Here is a 13,379-nt window from a genome sequence, read left to right as displayed (position 1 = left end):
ACTTGCATATATCCGCATTATCTCATTTTGCAATAATAAAACAAACTACAGAAGAATTCCCCCTTTTGAATCTACTTATTTTACACAACTTACTTCAGATGCTCAGAATTTGATTTTTCAGTGTACTTGCTAGTTTGTTAAACTGGTACTAATTTATTTGTTAAACTGACAATCTGGAGTTTATGGTGATTGGCAAAGGCAAACAGCAAACTGGCAAATAAGCAAATTAGGCCCAGGATCTTCAGGTAAATAGCCACAAAGCAAAGAATGAGTATTTCTAAGTGTTTTCACTTAGAACTCCATGACTGACAAAGAATTAATTTCCTCATCACTACACTCAAAACTTGAGTCTTCCTAGAGCTCTGCATTTCATAGACTATCACTCTGTTTCTGGGATATTCAAAGCATTGGTCCTGCAAGCTTCAGTCCCACAGCACTTTGTCCTGTGCAACAAATGAGTGAAATAAGCTGCCACAAAGCAAAAATTGCATATAAATCCTTAATTCTATTACTTTCTTAATGTTAGTGCTCAACTTTGTCACATCCTGTTAATACAGCCCAGTAGGTGTTCAGCATAAATTGCTCCACCAGCAAAACCAGAAACTTGCTGACAGCCAAAAAAAGGATGTTACTTAGGTTTCAGGATTTATACCAATATTCTAAATGGATAGTGATCCAGCAAATGTTTTATCCCATTCTTATCCCTCTGACAGTTCCCTGGACTCTTTATTCCAAGTTCAAAGGAGTTTGCTAAATAAGTTTTAGCCTCCTGAGTCATAGAATCATAGAATGTTGTAGGTCATATATTTCCAATTCCACTTTTGTCCTGTCTGCTGATTGTCCAAACCATCCTAATTTCATCAGTGTCTCCACTCTCACTCCTGGAGCCAATTCTCTCTCCTACATGGTCTCTCTCTCCTAATGAAAGCAGTCCAGCTTGCCTTTCATTAACTATGCATGGCCCTCTTATCCTATCTAGCTAAAACCTCACCATAATTTCTTTTATTTCCCTGACAATTTCCTTATCCTCATTTCCTCACATCATATCTGATCTTGTACCCCTTGAATCTGTAGTAGGTAGCTACATAATTTTCTTGATGTGAACAAAAGTTACATATCCCTAACAGGGCTGAGTAAAAATTATCTCCCAGAGTGGGACAAGTACATCTTTTCAGAAAAAAAATATTCCAGTATTTTTTTAGCATGGGAAAAACAATGTATTTTTTTCTAGTCTTGTTCTTGGAAGACATTAAACTGTTCTGGCTGAAACCTTCTGAAGAGAATTCAGACGGAGGCAGACACCAAATGAAACATGGAAAAATTTAGTTTGAAAAGCTACTTTGACAAAGTTGTGAGCAGCTGAAAATAGCCCTTAAGGGCTGGAAATGCCTGGCAGCCTTAGCAGTAGATGCTGTTACAAGCCCTGCCTGCAGTGAAAGGGCCACCCTATCAGGTCACCCGCTTTGGTGACAATCAAGCATAACCCAACTGCATTTCTGGAGTAACTCCATGTCCCTGCCAACCAACCAAGACAGGACTTCTGCCATTTAATTGTCCAACAATTTGGTGCCTCCATGAATCCTGACAGGGAGACCCTCAGAACACTTCCCCACTCCCCAGGGCTGCGGCACTGAACACGAACTGCGAGATCTCCCCCAAGCCCCAGTTTCTGAGGTGGCAGTTCATGGCAAACAGCTGGTGACTGGGCCCCCAGCTGTCCAGATTCCCTCTGCCAGAGTCAGTCGTAGCCCTACTTGTGTCTTCAGCTTCCCCTCCCCGAATTTGGCTGGTAATGGACCTACCTAGGGTAATTAGGCCACCTGTTGCATCGCCAGATCCGTTTAAGGGAGTTCTTCAGCACTCCGGGTTACACGGTTTGACAGGAATTGTTTAAGTGGGTACCAGTGTAATGGCACTACAAAGTGAAATCGTGGCATTATTTCAATCAATAAATATAATTACGTGCTCAGATTACTATGAGTTGTTATAATTAGTTCTCCATACAGTCCATAAAATGCCAACTTGCTGCACGTTACATGATGAGGGATGGGAATGGCATTTGCAGATGATTGGGATATTGACAAACAATTGAGTTTTTACAGCTCGGAAAGATGTTTTATCCCTGCTTAAAAAAAAAATAAAGGATCAGTTGTAGAACTTGAAAATGGCTATTTGTTTTGGGAGTAAATTTGGCTTTATTGGTACCATTGGTACCACAAAAAAGGTCACCATAAATTAGCACAGTCCTAACACAGACCAATTCTGCATCCACACATCAATACAGTTTTATTTTTGGTTTAAATGTATAAATAGGATCTATTTAATCTCTCTCTCTATATATATATCTATATATACATCTAGACGTATATTAATCTTCCCCCATCTTAGAGATTCTTTACAATAATGTCTTCAGGCAAAGAGTGGGGTTTCTTCCAGGTAGGTTACATGGTAATTTTGGCCACTGGTTCGCATGTAAATTATATAAACTAATATAAACATACCAAATATATTTATATATAATAAATTTTAATCAATCAATAAAAACACAAATAATTTTACATTAGCAAGGATTTTAATATCACAGTATTTCACTTTAATTTTTCTCTTTCTTTACACATACCTTTTTCATGTCTTGAAAGGGCACTCCACCCTGTAATCTTCATTCACTCTGTCCACTGCTCAAAACTGACATTAAGCCCTTGTTTATTTTTAAATAAATTCTTAAATGGAAAAAAAAATTAAACAGAGTATAAATATCTTTTAAATATCTAAATGTCAGCACACTGCTCCATAGGAAATACCAGTGGATACTTCCACATCATACCACACTTAAAGGGTTTAGATTTTTTTTATCTCCATGAAAAGAGAGAGGGAAAAGACCTATGGGGGTAAAGAGGAAGATCTCAATCTCCTTTGTATTTTGCACTCCTGAAAGTGTGACAGTCCTAGTTTTGTAATGCAGGATAAACAGGATGGCTTCCCACATCCTGCAGGATGGGATAACAACAATATGAATGCAATGAGAAATTAACCAAGTTGCTATTAAAACTGCTTTGAATGCATAAGGAGTTTAGTAGGCAACAAAATCTAAATTAACTCTTCAGTCAAAATTCTTATGATTATTAAATTAATTAAATGTGCCTCAAAACATGGATGTTCTAATAAACTGCTTGGGGTTGCAGCCAGTTTTACCATTGTAGGACACAGAGCAATATTATGCCAAATAATATTTGGCCAGACCACTCCTATAATCAGAGTGCAACTCACGTGGCTAAAATAAGGTCCAGATCAAATGTTTTAGGTACATAAGTACCAACAAATCCAGTCCATAGGGTATGGTCCATAATGACCCCAAACTCTGATTTAGAGGGAAAACTTGAAACGTTGCCCTGCAGAGATAAAAAAAATGAAAGTTGTGAATTCCACACTGGTGTCACTTCCAATATCCCCAGTAAACCACAACTTCACCTGTATAGCTTCTCATTACATCCACACTTTTAAACAATTAATACAAACAGTACACTGTCAAATGAAATTTCCATAGGACTGAAATAAAGAATGATAAGATTTATTTCTTAAAGGCACTATCAATTTCTCCACAAGCTTTGTTTTGCACAAAACAGCTCAGAATAGCAATGATTAACTGAAAGAAGAAAAATGGATCGCTGTCACTATTTTTCCAGTTACTCATTATAAAAGGTACGTCGGCACATCAATTAGACAACATTTCACTTTCCTTTTGTGGTTTGCTGGTGTTGGAGAAACAAAAAATGGACAGAACTATCGTTAAAATTAAGAATCAGAGAAACAGGGGTTAGTTACATCTACATATAATTTATTGTTGTCTGGCAGGATTTCAAGCCCATGACATGCACCTTCAAGCATTACAGGCTGTTTTGTAGATTGGTCATCCACCATAAATAAAATCTGATGCTGAAATCAATTGACCTGACATTTACCCTGCTTCACTGCCTAAGCACACACCAGCTCTCATGTCTGATTTTTAGGAGGGTTTAAAATACAAAATTACAAGGGCTGATGAGCAGTTACTAATGACAAGCCTGTAGGAGTGTGTGACTCAAGAATGGGCCAGAAACTCTGTATGGGAATACTGCAGGCTTTTACCTAGCTGAACTCTGATATCATCATGTGAGCTACCAAGAGATATAAAAATAAGTATATGAAGTGATAACCTTCCTTTTCACATGAGATAGAAAATGACGAAACAAAAAAAAAAAAGATTTAAAAAAAAAAAATTTTTAAAGAGTGACTAGACCAAGGATAGTGCATTTCTTGGGCAAGGTAATACAAATTTCCTATCTTTACTGTAGAAAAATTCAGTTCTTAAAAGACAGTATTACACTGAGTTGCAGTAAGATTTAGGTTGTTCGACTTAATACAACACCTATTTTAAAGAAGTCAGTTCATTTGAAAAAATTTGCTTCCTTTTGCCAGGTAAGTTAAACCAAGAAATCCAAAGTCACTTTGTCCTTGGGCAAGTAGTCAAATCCTCCAGTGTCCTAGCAGGGTGCCTGTTTCAGGCTAGACATGAAGGTCGCTTACAGGGCTTTGGTATCAAAACTCACTCATGTTGTCACCCCACTCATTGTTGGTGCTGAAGCACAGCCAGAGTCCATCAGACAATCTCTGAGACACAAATCTGTCTTCCATGGAACGGATTATTCCAGTGGTATCCACCTTCTACTGGTACTCATATACATCACTTGCTAAGAAATGTGAATATTTGGCAGGTCCTGGTCAGCTAAAATCATTCAGTCAGTTTCAGATCTGACTGGCTGGGAAGAGCCATGAGGAATTTGGTAACAAATCAACCAGCCAGGTAAAAATGTGCTCCTGCCAGCCCACAGCGTGGCATGTGGACACTGAGCACTCTTGGACTGCCTAGCAAGAGGGTTCCTTCCAGCTTGTTCACATCATTTAATTGGCAGAAGTCCACAAGTCTGTTCCCAACAGCAAATTCATGCCCAAGTTGGATAGGAAGTCATTTGACTCAATCAGTTGTCATTCCTTCCCCTCTGTCAGCATAGGGCTTTCTGAAGGATCTTCACTCAGCTGCAGTCTCAAGCAGGTCATTTCTCTCTCATCAGATCCCAAGGTAAAAGCTGCTCTAGCTCCATTTACCCTACCCAGCTCTCCCCCATTGTCAATTCAAACCTGAACGAGCCTTTTGAAGTCTCTTAGTCCTCTTTTTTTGTGCCAGGAAACCTTTGGGACAGTTTATAATCTATATAAGCACTAAGACAGGACCACAAAATGAATCGTATTAATATAATTACAACCAGTAAAACCATCAAAAGGACTGATTCCATATTTAAGCTAGAATAAAGAGGTAATGTGAAAAAAAATACTCTGGGAGATCTAATTATATAATGCAGTATTCAGTTCTGCATGGCCAGCCCAGCAATTCCTCTAACATTCCAATCAAAGTGATCTCACTAGCATGTGAGAGAAGAGTCCAGCTGACAGATTTGGGACATGTAACGTACAATTTAGTCAAGAGGCCCCATGTGCTATTCATAAAGAATTAACAAACTCTTATATTGACAATGACAGTATTGTCAGAAGACCTTTGGAAGGGGGAAAAAAACCTCCATAAACTCCGTCTCTGTGAAGTTGGACTTTTTTTTTTTGGCCCCTCTTTTCCAATGCTGATGTAATCTCCAAACATCTCCAGCAGCAGCTGCTCAGCGAAACCAGGCACCTTCTCCCTAGTCCCTTTCAGCAGCACACGCAGCACTTTCCAGCTCCCTCAAGACAATCAGGGCCTTTCTTTCACCAATTAGCTATCACTTCAAGAGTCCTGCGCTGTCCAGCGAGCTCTTAAGAATGGTCTTTGCAGGAAACAACACTGGAGGAGCTTTTTTTTTTCCCCCTAGACAAATGAAAAGGGGAAGAAGGGGAGGGGGAAGAGGGGGACACAAAAAAGCACAAGAAAACAAATCAGAACACAGAAGCTGTCCAAAATGCATCGCTCATTTAGTACACGGACAAATGCAGAAATGTCCTCAACAGCCAAGGCTGGAGCAAAGCACACACACACACAAACAAAAATGCTCCTACTTTAGGAGATAGTTTGTTTAGTCGAATATGTTAAAAAGGTTTCATAGAAAGAAGTGCTCTTGTTACAGCAAGTCTGAGGCGTGCAACTGAAAGGGAATGAAACTCCTGTAAGATTATGCTCTGTTTCCTTATTTGGCTCTCCAAATGTAAAGCAGCATTATTTGAAGTAGACACTATAGGAAAGAACTCGGTTTAGCTCACTTTAAATATAGATGGATTGATGAAATGAGTAATTACTGGAACTGTTAAGATCTTTTCAGACTTACTAACTAGCAAGTTCCTTTCCCCAGAAATAGCACTTTCTGTCTAAAAAGAAATTAAAGCCTGATTCAGAGACATAAGGCTTTGGGAATTCTACACTCTTTTTCTCTTAAATTCAGGGTACAGTAATACCTTGAGATTACAGGATACAGTAATATCCTTGGAGATGCCAAGTCCTCATTAGAACTAGCACAAACTCCAGGACCCACTTCAGAAGAAAACAAGAAACTTCTATTGATGTTTAAGCTATTCCTTGCCTGAGCCTGGACATGTGGAATTATGATGGCAAAACTGGGAAGAATCAGCAGTAAGTGAAATGACTTGGATATGGTTCAAGCAATAGTCCTGTGTCAGAGCTGATTCCTTGATTTTGAAAAATTCTGCATTAAACCAAACGCCATACCAAAATACTGACTGTCAGTATCCTCTCAAACTGTCACTTTCTGGTCAAATTTGTCCTTGATTGGGGTAACCTCATGGAAGTCAACATGTTGCCTACTACACAGCCAACAGAACTACATTTACACTGCAGTTAAAAAAGCTAAATAAAATAATCTGTTCCCTTTTATTGAATTGTGTATCAGAAGCAAAGCCCTGGGCTTTGTAAACAGTTAAATGGTAGAGCAAAGCAAATACTTTCAGGGGTTTCAGGAGTTTGTTCACACTAACGAGTGTTCTCAACTACCACATGGATTCCTTAATGGAGGTGGAAAGTGTCAGAACTGATCAGATTGCTTAAAAGGCAAGAAAGTCTGACATACTGCCCTGCATGCATTTATGAGGAAACGGGAATCAACTCAAATTCCTCTGTTCAGGAAGGCTCAACCAAGGGATGAGTACACAAAATCAGGATTAAGGAGGAATCTTTGAGGAGGCACACCAAACAATGTCTTTTTATACCTACAGATTCCAAAAGCTGCTGAGTTTAAAGGGACTGCTCCTTTCAACTAGCAAAGACTTTGCTGAAAAAATGCAGCAGGCTGGAGAGAACAAATAAATACACATGTATGTATTACTAGGGTCACCTACAGCTACAGGAAGAAGGATAAAAGGGGCCCAAAAGGTCTACCAGCTTGCCCTAAAGCAAAATCAACTACATCATTCCTGACAGCTGTTTCTCTAACCTGCTCTTTTCTTTTAAGAGACCTGCACCCACACAGACTAGAAGAAAGGAAATCATCATCTCATCTGAAAGGGATTTCAGCAGGAAAAACAGTTTGACAAACTGTTCAATGGCACCAAAACCCCTGCAAGACAGGGGCTCCACAGTATGCACTCACTTGGGCAACTGGCTCATTTGGTAGCTGTATAATTAATTATTGGCTGAGGCGACAATACCCGAATTTTTTTTAGAGAAGCAGTATCTTTGTACCAGCCCATCTGGATGGCTCCAAGGAAAGTGCATCTTTTGTGACAACCCTCTTCCTCCATCGTGGTGCAAGGCAGCTGTCTGTGCTCCATCAGCCTTGCTGAAAACCACTGATTTCAGCATGAGCTGCAATCCAGCACATCCCATGCCTTGGCCACCAGCTCCAGCTCACTCTGCTAGCCCTGAGGAGCCTGGTGGCTACTTAAGGGCACACCCCAGGGATGAACTGGGGTTCACTGCACTGCCAAGGGAACAGGTGCCTCCTCCTGCCTGGGCTCACGAGCAGCTCTCAGCTCCGGCGGTCCCTGCGAGGTGTCAAAGGCGGAACAGCGGCGGCACATTCCTGGCGCCTGGCACCGGGATGTGCCCAGGACAGGCTGACACAACTTCCCTGCCAGCTGCCTGGGCAATGGCAGCTCCCTGGCTCCACATGCCACGGCTGTCAGCTTGGCAGCCCACTTTTATTCGCACACAGGAATGCTGCCCAAAATGGAAGGACATGCTTTCCTGCTTGGATTTTGCTCCTTGGGACAGATTTCCTCCCACGGAAAATGAATGGCACAGCATAAGCAAGGCAAATTTAAATGCCAGATGAAAACTGGTGTGGCTGGATTTTAGAAAATGTAGTTTAATATGGGCAGTTATTCTTCCCCTCTTTGCAAAGTATTTTGAGAACAAGTGAGGAAAAGGACTATCTAAAGCCTGTACATTGAGCATTATTATTTCGATTTCCGCAAATTTACTTTTTCACACAATAGATGTTCCTAATGTCTGGCACCATTTTTAATGATGTGCCTTTTTTGAAGAATGTGTGCTTTATCACCCATAAAAGCATCCTCTCTGTTCAAAGTTTATTTTATTAAAATCATTTTTCAACCAGTCATCTCTCTAGGGAACAATGACATGATAGAACACTATTTCTGATGGGCAATATTTTATTACTAACATGTGTTTTCATCACACAATATTATTACCCTATTCTGCTATAAATATTTATTAAAATCCTCCAATCTGTCGCTATTTCCAAGACAAATTTAATATTTTGCTTTTAAATTATCACATAATTAATTGTTCTGGTAAATGCCCATTGAAGGATAGTTTAGGGGGGAAAAAAGTACATATTATGCAGTCTTGTTGACTTAAAATGTAAGGCAACAGATTTCACATCTCACTTTCCAATTCCCTTATAAAGCAATCTCCTAAAATATCACTACACTCCCAAAATTTTAAAATATCAAGTAAACTTACAAGTGGCAAAGCAGACAATACAACAATAATCCTAAACCACTCACTGTTATCACCAGTTTGAAGTATATCCCAAAAAAAGTAAATTAGAATGAAAAAGTAGGATATTTGACTTACTGCATTTTCCACACATTCAAAAGTCAGGATATCTACCAAAGGAAGCAGCAAGGAGTTGCAGGTGTTGGCAAGGCTAATAAGAAGTTCTGAGTTCTTTGTTGAAAAAAAAAAAAAAAAAAAAAAGGAAAAATTCAAGACCAGCACTTATCTGACAGAATCACGTTCCTTCTACAGTTATCAGAGTCAAAAAGGCACCTTGCTCCAGGTTACATATGTGAAACCTCCTGAGCAAGCATTCTACATCACATTGAAAACAAAGTACCACTTAAAAAGAGTCAGATCAAGACGTCACCGCTTAAGAGAACAAAAATCTGACATTCAGAGTTGATTATTGCTCCACCTAAGTTGTGATAACATGCACATATCAAGATCATTAAGTCCTGCATTGAGTCAAAGCAAAGTCAACACCTGCCCCACGGGTTTTCTCCTGGAAAATCCCCAGCAAACACACTCCTCCCATTGTAATCAGCTCGGTATGCCCATTTCCATGATCAAGAACAACAAGGACAGACAGAAGATACTTCATTTATTACATGTTTGATCCATTAAGACTTACTTCAGCCTCCAAAATACCAGAAGTATTAGTAAAACTCCAGCTCATCCTCAAAGATGTCAAAAGTGAGATTTAAATGCAGCAAAAGAGCACAAATCACAGGAAACAGCAATAAAAGTGAAGGGAAAGGACTAGAAGGAAATGAAACAAAACCTTATAAATCAGTCTTAAAAGTGATTACATGAAGACATCTGTATTTCCAAAAAGACTTGATCAGACCTCTGCTGTCATTCCATCACCACCTCCATGTGCTGCTGGACGGGGCAATGGTCAGCAGGAGACACCTTGGTTCCCTTTCATTTACAGGAATTTCTTAACAGGAATATGACCAGAACACAACCCAGCAGTAGCAGAATAGATCACATACAGGCCATGACACTTAATGGCACCAATCAACTAAAATATTAACAATGCCCAAAATGTCTACCTAATCATGAACAAACACAAAAATACAAAAAGACTTTGTGACTCAACAGAAAAAAAACAAAACAGGGATACATATTTAAATTTACATTATAAAGTTCAGAGCAGCATGTTATCAAGTAATTATTATCTCCTTAGTGATCAGAGAGACCATACACAATTTGCTAAGTTTTCACACTCAGCTAGATGCCCAATTTTTGGGGTAGAAAGAACCTCAGGGTTTTTTTGCTGAGGAAATTAAGGAATTATCACCAAATTTGACCAGGCACAATGATCTAGCCCTAAATCAACCTTTTCTGCTGCTCTCCTTCCATCAGTAGATTATTTTTTTCTCCCACTAAATTAATAGAATTCACATCAATACAGCAGAGAATTTAATGACTACTATTTTTGACAAAACAATGTTTCAACAAAATGCCAGTTTTTCAAACACAGAAAACTGGCATAATATGCTTCAGTTTTGACAAAGTATTTGCCAAGAGCTGCTTTCCAGAGCCCTACAATTCAAGATCAGTACAAACCAGACAGATCACAGTCTTCAAACATTATGCAGTCAAGGCACTCATGCATAAAACCACAGTTTGAGCCTTTTGATGAGTGCTGTGGTCACCTGTCTCTGGCCTATTCCCAAGCCTCCCTTCACTTAAGATCCTTGTTTCCTTTTCACTGTGCAGAAACCAGACTGGGACTTTCAGAAATGTCACAGGATGGAAAACTCACCTCCCTCTCATCTGCAACTCCATGTCTTAGGCAGACCAGATCACTTGGATTATGCTCTGCCTGTGCTGTACCACAAAGAGTTCCGACCCAAACCTGCCTCTGGTTTACAATTAAATTTGGATGTCCTGGTCATCCTTTGTTTTGACTGCATGAACCAATAGCCCTGAGGTCAAAGTTCCAATGGTAGGCCCCTGGGCCTCCACAAGCTGCCATTTTCCTACAAGGTCCACCAGGTGACAAACTTAACTAAAGAAAAATTCAAACTTTCTAAAACCAACCATAAGCAAAATGTGCTCTGGCAAACTACAGACCTTGGAAACGACTTGAAGATTATATCACCCCACTCATAAAATGCAGTTATTGAAAAGAACTGTTACCCTTTATAAGTGATAGAAGGCAAACATTTCACATGCTGCACTGACACTGCTCCAAACCTCGTTTTTTCTATTCAAAAATGAAAGTCGGGCTTTCAGCAAACTACACTGTGTTTTGAAGAAGTTTTTCATTCTACTAACAGGTTATCCTGCTTACTTTTAAAGTCTCTTTGCACACAAAAAGAAGGGGAGCTGGGACAAAGAAGCAAAGAAAAGAGTCCATTCGAAAAAATTACACTGCTAGATTACAAGAGTTGAAAGCTGGTATGTAACTTTGCTCCGGGTGATCAAACTGCTAATCAGGAATGCTGTTGGGAACAGAATGGAATTCCAAATAAATTAGCCATATCCAAGAAGCCAATAAAACACGGGATTAAGGCTCACAAAGAAAACAAATTTATTCAGCCTACTTTATCAGAATTCTTAATAATGTGTACTACTTTTTCTCATCGCAGTCTGAGCTCTTCCACTGGAACAGTGTGGAGAAGGGAAAATGAGTTACACTTCATAAATCTTCTACTTGTACAGACACCTAAAACTGTTACAGAGAGCAAGACACACAATGTCATTCTATATAAATAGATATGCTTATCACAGCCATGGAAGAAAAGTGTAGATTTATTTCTCTGACTTCATTTCTGAGGCACCTGACCAAAGAAAAGATGCTACACACTTCTGGGAAAATTTACAAAGCTGAAGGAAAAGGTTAGAACTTCACTGACCTCCATGCTAAAATGAGGTTCAACACCATAGTATATATATTGAATAACTAGCTACAAAAATAAATCTCTCTCCTCTCTGACAATCCCATTGCCTCAAGTATAACAAGGAAAAATTGCAGTACTGTGGCTGAGGTACTGTCTGCAACTCAGAGCATTTGCTGTTTTCACCTCTGACAGCATCCCAGAGAAACTCTTCATAACAGCTTATGCCAAAATCACAGGAACATTAAAAGATGTGCTTAAGCTGCCTCTCTTTGAATTGGAACTTGAATCTTTTTTAGGCTGGTTTTCCTCATTTGTGAAATGGAGATTATACTAGGCTCTTACAGCAGTTTGGAGACAGAACTAAATTTTTGAAGCATTTTTGTATTTAAAAAGGAGGTGAAATACTCACAAGAATTACTTCATTCAGTATCTAGAAACATAGAGAAATATCCTCCTGTGATAGAAATGCATGTATCATCTTGAATTCTGTGAGAATTAGGTGAATCATAAATATATTCTCACTTCAAGCCATACATTGTCCAATACACTTATTCCTTGGAAAATAAGAGACTGAGGACAATACCACTTGCATTTACATGACTCTGCCATATTTCCCTGAGAATCTGTGCATGATTCTATAACAAAATTCATCAAGCAAACCACCAGTTGAGTGTGAGTGTTGGGGATTCATATGCCTGGTGGTTCCCAGCCATGGCACTGTCCTGCTTTCCAAATGACCAAACTGCATGAGCCATTTCATATCCATGGGTGGTATACCAGGTATTTTCTAAAGATTTTTTTGTCCCAGGAAAGGGGGAGTCCCTGTGAGAGACCAGTTGCATCCCTTCCCCTTCCTGTGATGAAACAAATTAAATGCTATTTTTATTATCACCACTGTATCTAGTATTTCATTAAAGCACAAAAGTATGTGTTTTATCAAGTGTGACTTACATTTATTTTGTTGTCAAGTGTTTCCTCCTCCCTGTAAGAAGATAAAAATGGAAAGAAAAGATTATATTTCCAAATCCTCTTCTCTGGAATTGCATCTCCAGAGAGTGAGGGTCAAATGATGAAAGCCATTGCTGTACCATCAAGCCATGTGACTGGAAGGGTTCTGTCTATATCTCAATGACTCCATTAAATCCACATTAAAAAAAGTTTGATTTGCACAAAACATTTTATATTAAATATAAGCTATACTGTTTGTTCTGAAAAATTAACCAAGAAAGCAATAAGCACAAAGAAAATTTTGCATGAATACCAAGGAAAAGCGCTGATTTTAATTTTCTCCTTGAATAAAAACTAATTTTTTATTATTAACTACTGCAAGAAAAGTTTTGATTCAGGGAACAGCAGAAAAGGATGTTTTCCCAGAGATTTTGAGCACATCAGTAAATTGTTTCAAGTCATTTGAGACAACAATTGTGGCAAATGAACTACTGGTCTAAAAAATGTTACCTTGTTCTATCTTGACCTGCCAAACAGGGCTGTGTATACACTCTGCATTAATGGATGATTTATGGGCTTGA

General features: G+C 39.0%; 1 protein-coding gene across 1 annotated transcript; it reads right to left on the bottom strand.

The window, feature by feature from the left end:
* Positions 1 to 2,668: 2,668 nt before the first annotated feature.
* On the bottom strand, positions 2,669 to 9,137 carry SMIM38 (small integral membrane protein 38). Its single transcript, XM_066552380.1, has 2 exons — positions 9,074 to 9,137; positions 2,669 to 5,893 (listed from the first exon to the last, which is right to left on the bottom strand). Exon 2 carries the CDS (start codon positions 5,328 to 5,330, stop codon positions 5,199 to 5,201), a length of 132 nt encoding a protein of 43 aa, XP_066408477.1. The 5' UTR covers positions 5,331 to 5,893; positions 9,074 to 9,137; the 3' UTR covers positions 2,669 to 5,198.
* Positions 9,138 to 13,379: the final 4,242 nt, after the last annotated feature.

The sequence above is a fragment of the Molothrus aeneus genome, chromosome 6 (assembly GCF_037042795.1).
Source record: "Molothrus aeneus isolate 106 chromosome 6, BPBGC_Maene_1.0, whole genome shotgun sequence".
NCBI classification, from domain to species: domain Eukaryota; kingdom Metazoa; phylum Chordata; class Aves; order Passeriformes; family Icteridae; genus Molothrus; species Molothrus aeneus.
Note: the sequence above shows the minus strand (reverse complement) of the source record. Positions and strands in the feature narration are given on the sequence as shown.